This window comes from Ursus americanus, chromosome 12 (assembly GCF_024610735.1).
Source record: "Ursus americanus isolate L20-20 chromosome 12, mUrsAme1.1.p, whole genome shotgun sequence".
Taxonomy (NCBI): domain Eukaryota; kingdom Metazoa; phylum Chordata; class Mammalia; order Carnivora; family Ursidae; genus Ursus; species Ursus americanus.
The window spans coordinates 49,807,882-49,813,881 of NC_142138.1; the positions used below are offsets into that span (position 1 = coordinate 49,807,882).

The 6,000-nt window shown below is 38.7% G+C and overlaps 1 protein-coding gene across 1 annotated transcript in view; it reads left to right on the plus strand.

The window, feature by feature from the left end:
* Nucleotides 1–5,292, plus strand: part of PLPPR4 (phospholipid phosphatase related 4) — a 43,593-nt gene extending 38,301 nt beyond the window's left edge. Inside the window, exon 7 of the mRNA XM_045801709.2 lies at nt 1,384–5,292. Within this exon, the coding sequence (XP_045657665.2) occupies nt 1,384–2,709 (1,326 nt within the window). The 3' untranslated portion in view covers nt 2,710–5,292. The remainder of the gene's footprint in view (nt 1–1,383) is intronic.
* Nucleotides 5,293–6,000: the final 708 nt, after the last annotated feature.

Below are 6,000 nucleotides of genomic sequence, written 5' to 3' on the forward strand. Positions count from 1 at the left end.
CAAGGATCTTATATTTGGCCAAGTTACATAGTCTCTCAGAAGCCTGTTTCTTCACTTATTAAATGAGAATAATAACTAGATATTTCATATCATAACAAGGATGAAGCAACTATATTTACTGAGCACGGTGCCAGGCACTGCATGTCCAACAATATGGCAGAGGTTACACGGTCTGATGGATAATTTCCCCAAACTTACAACTTTAAATACAATTATTAACAGAGCATTAGGTAGGGACTGCACATCTGAGAACTCTGGCAGTGAGAGCAAAGATAGATACTATGTAGAAGAAAATGTGAACCAAGAATTAAAGTAGTCTGAGAGGCAGAAGCTGGACTTATTTCTTTTCTGTTTGCACTCTATGCCCTGAAATTGGAAATTCATCAATTCTAAGCCCATACTTTTGTAAATCGTTAAGCACTCTATAAAATGTTAAATCCATGGGATTCTTTTGGTTTGATATGAAAAGTGGCTACCATCTATGGAAATTAGCTCCCAAACGGGTATCTGCTGCTTGCTCTTATCTCTAAACTAAGCATCTCAGAAACTGAAAATCCAATAGGGACTTAGTCTTCTATGTGTAAAAACTATAAAAATCTGAATCCAAACTTTGCCTTATCCAAATTTTTATCCCCCAAATCTAAAATAACAAAAAATTGCTAGGTTGAGTATGAAGACAAGATTAAAAAAATTTAGCTCAAATTTAGTGTACTAGCACTGAATTGATCAAATATTACTTCCAAACCGAAGACCAAGTTAGAGGGAAGAACGTGGGGGCTCCAAATTAGTGAGGATACTCTGTACAATGCTGAACACACAGGGCTGGGCTCGATCTGAGTTGTAACAACATTTGTCCCTGACCTCACTGCAAGACCTGATAGCATGTTTTATGAATGATTCGTTGTTTTATATTTTTCACACCTCCCCTGCTTTCCATCAGAAGGCGTGATTGAAAATGGAAGGTAAAATAAATCAGTTAAGCTATTCAAGGTGTCACTTAACAAGAGGCTCCTAAATCCAGAAAAATGAAGTGCTTTGAAAAACAGAAGAATGTCCTTATTTCTCTCATTGTCTGTCTTTTTTTCTCAAAACATACAAAGGATAAGATTCACAAAAACATCCAGCGGGATGGAGAAAGGAGAGAATATCCAACTAATAAAAAATAGCGGGCTCCTTATTTCTGAACAGTTAGTTCAGTGATTTATGATCTAACTTTCAAACAATTTCCTGAGTAATTGTAGTTTGGATTTTTTGTTATTTGTATTAGGCAATGGTGTATAGAGAGCACATACCTTATTTATATGCGCAGTGGTCCCTCTAAAACAAATTCCTAGTAACCACGTCTTCTAGGGCATGATTTTCATTGTTTCTCTTCAACACCAGGGCCTGTATGCTGTGGGGAATTTTCTTCCTAGTGAAGATAGTATGTTTCCGCACAGAGACGCCCTCAGATCTCTGACAGACCTCAACCAAGACCCCAGCCGAATTTTATCCGCTAAAAATGGTAGCAGCAGCGATGGAATTGCTCACACAGAAGGCATCCTCAACCGGAACCACAGAGATGCTAGCTCGTTGACAAACCTCAAAAGGGCAAACGCCGACGTAGAAATCATCACTCCACGGAGCCCCATGGGGAAGGAGAACATGGTTACCTTTAGCAATACCCTGCCTAGAGCCAACACACCATCCGTAGAAGACCCTGTCAGAAGAAATGCCACCATTCATGCCTCTATGGATTCTGCTCGATCAAAGCAGCTTCTCACCCAGTGGAAGAATAAGAATGAAAGTCGGAAGTTGTCCCTGCAAGTTATAGAGACTGAGCCTGGACAGTCACCACCCAGATCCATAGAAATGAGGTCAAGCTCAGAGCCCTCCAGGGTGGGGGTGAATGGAGACCACCATGCTCCTAGCAATCAGTACCTCAAGGTCCAGCCTGGCACTGTCCCTGGGTGTAACAATAGCATGCCTGGGGGACCCAGAGTGTCCATTCAGTCCCGCCCCGGGTCCTCACAGTTAGTGCACATTCCCGAGGAGACCCAGGAAAACATAAGCACCTCTCCCAAAAGCAGCTCTGCTCGAGCCAAGTGGCTGAAAGCTGCCGAAAAGACTGTGGCCTGTAATAGAAGCAACAGCCAGCCCCGAATCATGCAAGTAATCGCTATGTCCAAGCAGCAGGGCGTGCTCCAAAGCAGCCCCAAGAACACCGAAGGCAGCACGGTCACCTGCACTGGCTCCATCCGCTACAAAACCTTGACAGACCACGAACCCAGTGGGATCGTAAGGGTTGAGGCTCACCCAGAGAACAACAGGCCCATCATACAGATCCCGTCCACCGAAGGCGAAGGTAGCGGCTCCTGGAAATGGAAAGCCCCTGAAAAGGGCAGCCTTCGCCAAACTTACGAGCTCAACGATCTCAACAGGGACTCAGAAAGCTGTGAGTCCCTGAAAGACAGTTTTGGTTCTGGAGACCGCAAGAGAAGCAATATAGATAACAATGAGCACCACCACCATGGAATCACCACCATCCGGGTCACCCCAGTAGAGGGCAGCGAAATTGGTTCAGAGACGCTGTCCATTTCTTCCTCCCGCGACTCTACCCTGCGGAGAAAGGGCAACATCATCTTAATCCCTGAAAGAAGTAACAGCCCTGAAAACACTAGAAATATCTTCTACAAGGGAACCTCCCCAACACGGGCTTACAAAGATTGAGTGATGGCAATCACTTGAGCGACCCCCTAAGGCCACGTGTTGATTCTACCTGTGCTCTGTTCCAGCGGGTTGAGAAGCCTTCTCATCAAACTGGGTCATCTACCATCAGCCTGGCACTCAATGACTCTTGAGAACTACTACACTCAAGCTTGTAGATTTCACATCAAGGGGAGGGAAAAGCACAATGCAAGAACCTAATCAATGTGATAATGTGAAGAATCTTAAGACCTATCTTCAAACTCAAAAGGTTTGCAGAAGGCAACACCAGAAGAAAGTGGTTTCCTTCAGTGTGTACTATTTTACTTCCTGAATGTGCCAACTTTAGGGATTTTTCTTTATAATTAGCTGTGGGAATCCAGAACACATGTTTCCCTACGGCAGAGGCCATGCGGTATTATATATTCATTTGGCAGAATCCGCACCTACAGCTCAGTAAGGGTGGTGCTGATTATTATAGTACATATACCATGTAAACTCTCAAATTCTATTTAGCTGTGAAATAGTGGTGTGCAATTCCTTGTCAAAGAAATGCTATTGTATTAAGAAGATGCTGGCTGCTTTGTGTTAGAATAGGACACCCCGCAGCTTCTCTGTAGTGGCTCTGTCACAGTCAAAAAACGAAAAGGTTTTGTGCATTTCTTCAAAATTATGCTTTCTTCAACAACGAAAATTGTGTAGGAATATTTTCAGTGAGAGGGAATAACTAGTACTTTTCTACATAGTTGTTTCTCTTTTTTTTTTTTTTGCTGCTTACTTTTTATTTAAGTATAGGTACTACTAATGATTCTGTTTTTTAGTGAGTAAATTTGCATAATTTTAAAAGCACATTGTTTTAGAGTCTTTTGAAATAGTTGTGATCATATTTTCCATTTTATGGCTCCTCCTTTATTTATTAATTAAAATTTTTTTGATGTTATGGATATGTTTTTCTATTTTTAAAGCAAGAAAAACAGTTGACATTCCTTGAGCAAAATATATCGCTGTGAATTTATAAACAAGAAATCTGAACCAACACTTGACATTGTGGGTTACATTGCCAGCACTGTTGGTTGAGTCGACCCTTGGAAGTCTCCAGCCAGCTGGCTTTGGTTGCTATCTTAACAAGTAATCCAAAATCTTCATTTTGTTTCAGGTTATTAGTTTTTGATATCCTAATAATCAGTAAATTAGAGCAACAGTAGTTGGGTTTTACCTTCTTCCCTCAGATATTTCTCTTAATTTTACGTCAACAGGAAAAATCTGGAAAAAAAAGCAAATTCATAAGTGAAAATATCTCAGTATAAATTAAGAATGTATTTCTTCAAAATCTCTAAATAGGCACCATTTTAGTGCTTAATATGCAAACAACAGTTTTGCTACCTATCCTGAATAAAGCCTTCAGCCTAAATCAAAGGAAACCAATACTACCAATGAGAAGAAGTTAAAAACCAAAACATTTGGAGGTGTTTTCCAACTTAAAATTTTAAGTATGGAAAAATATTTGGTTCTTGGAATTTAGTATCAAACCTTTTTTACACCATTTCTTAAGAATTCTAATATACACTCGATGATTGCCAAGGGGATAGAAGGTAACAACAAAGCTGGTTGATCTGATCTGTTTCGTTTTCCATGAGAACAGAAGGAGTTGTTTAGAGATAAAGACTACCACATCATTATCAGCTTCTACAGGAAAAGGGCAAAGCTTTCTCGAGTCACCAACCTCCTAAAAGCATAAAAGCATTAGGGATTTAGCTGAAACCAGCAGAATTGAAAACTCTGGCAATAAAATATGATTCAACTATATCTCTTCTGGCAATTTCCTTCTCAGAGAGGGGAGTGGGAGTAAAATGTTGCCTTCCCCACTTCTCGCCACTACCACCGTCACCACACTCCTACTGGCTTCGGCCATTTCATAGAGAGAAAGGTGGACTGGTTTTAGTACTCTGAAGAAAAAAAAAAAGCTGCAGCATTTCAGGTGCAGTAAGATGTTTCCTAATCTTTCCTATTTCTTAACAAAAGATTTTAAAGTACTTCTCTAGTCATTGAGGGTTTTTTTTTCTTTACATAAATATTGATATATTCTTTTTCTACTCAAAGTGCCAAAGGCTACAGTTTTTAACGACTGAACCAATTGTACCACATTGTTAAGGAAATAAAATGATAGTCGCTAGAACTCAGACCTCTGCATGTATATTTGATAATACATCTTTTGTAAAAAAAATTACAAAAAAATATTTGTTTACATTCCACTGGTACCTTAATTTAAAATAAATGAGACTAACAGGTGGTATCTATTCTTAGTGTTCTATTTATCTGATTTGCTAATGAGAGCACTTCTTCCTTTGTTAGGCTGTGCTTTACTGAGAAAACGAAGTATTGAATAAAGAGAGTAATTATCTTTTTAAAGTAAATAAAATTATGAAAATATATATAATATATATATAAAGTATTGTGTTTAATAAAATGTTATGCAATGTTTTCCAAACTGATAAAGTTTGTAAAGTGCTACAATGTATTTTGTTAAGTACAGATTAAAGCTATTGTGTGAGTATATTGTGCTAACATCATAGAAATAAAGATTAGATTTCTTCATCAAAATTGGAACATTTTGGTATTTTACTTCAAACAGAGTATGAATGGATAATAACTTGGCTTTAGGAAAACAGCTGAAGAAACAAGAATGAATCAGAGCTGATTATATTCATAATTGTTTAGAAGAAAGAGTGTTGCGCTCACAAAGAAAAGTTTGTCAAACTCTGCCATAATATTCCCACATCACTTAGAATTTTGAGTTTATGTTTATCACAGGAGCCCTTTTAGATGTACTGAGACATAGATTTCTCACATATCAATGTTATAAAGTGTAAAAATGAAAATATGTCAGGGCCAATTGTTCTGAATCAATTTTTGACTAAGAGTAGCTGATGTGCCTCTTTCCCCCGATATTATTGCCCTCTGTGGCAGTTTTTCTTTAAAAGAATGCTTTACTATTAACTCCAGGATTGTTTTCCAAGCCATTAGCATCTGTTAGAAGAGTTTTACTGCTGATACATGTTTCACTAGAAGGTATTAACACAGTTTTAGACCTCGACCGGGAATTACGCTTTACTCGATCCTGAAGTGGCCCACTTACTGAAACATGAAGTTACAGCTCTCCAGTAATGCCATCAAGTTCATGAATACCAGGCAACTACATCATGATTGCCACCTGGCCAACAATCATAGTACGATGCTATTATTACAGAAACACTTTGATTTTGGAGATGTTAACATATGAATAATGGTGTGTATCTTATCATGGTTGAAATACAA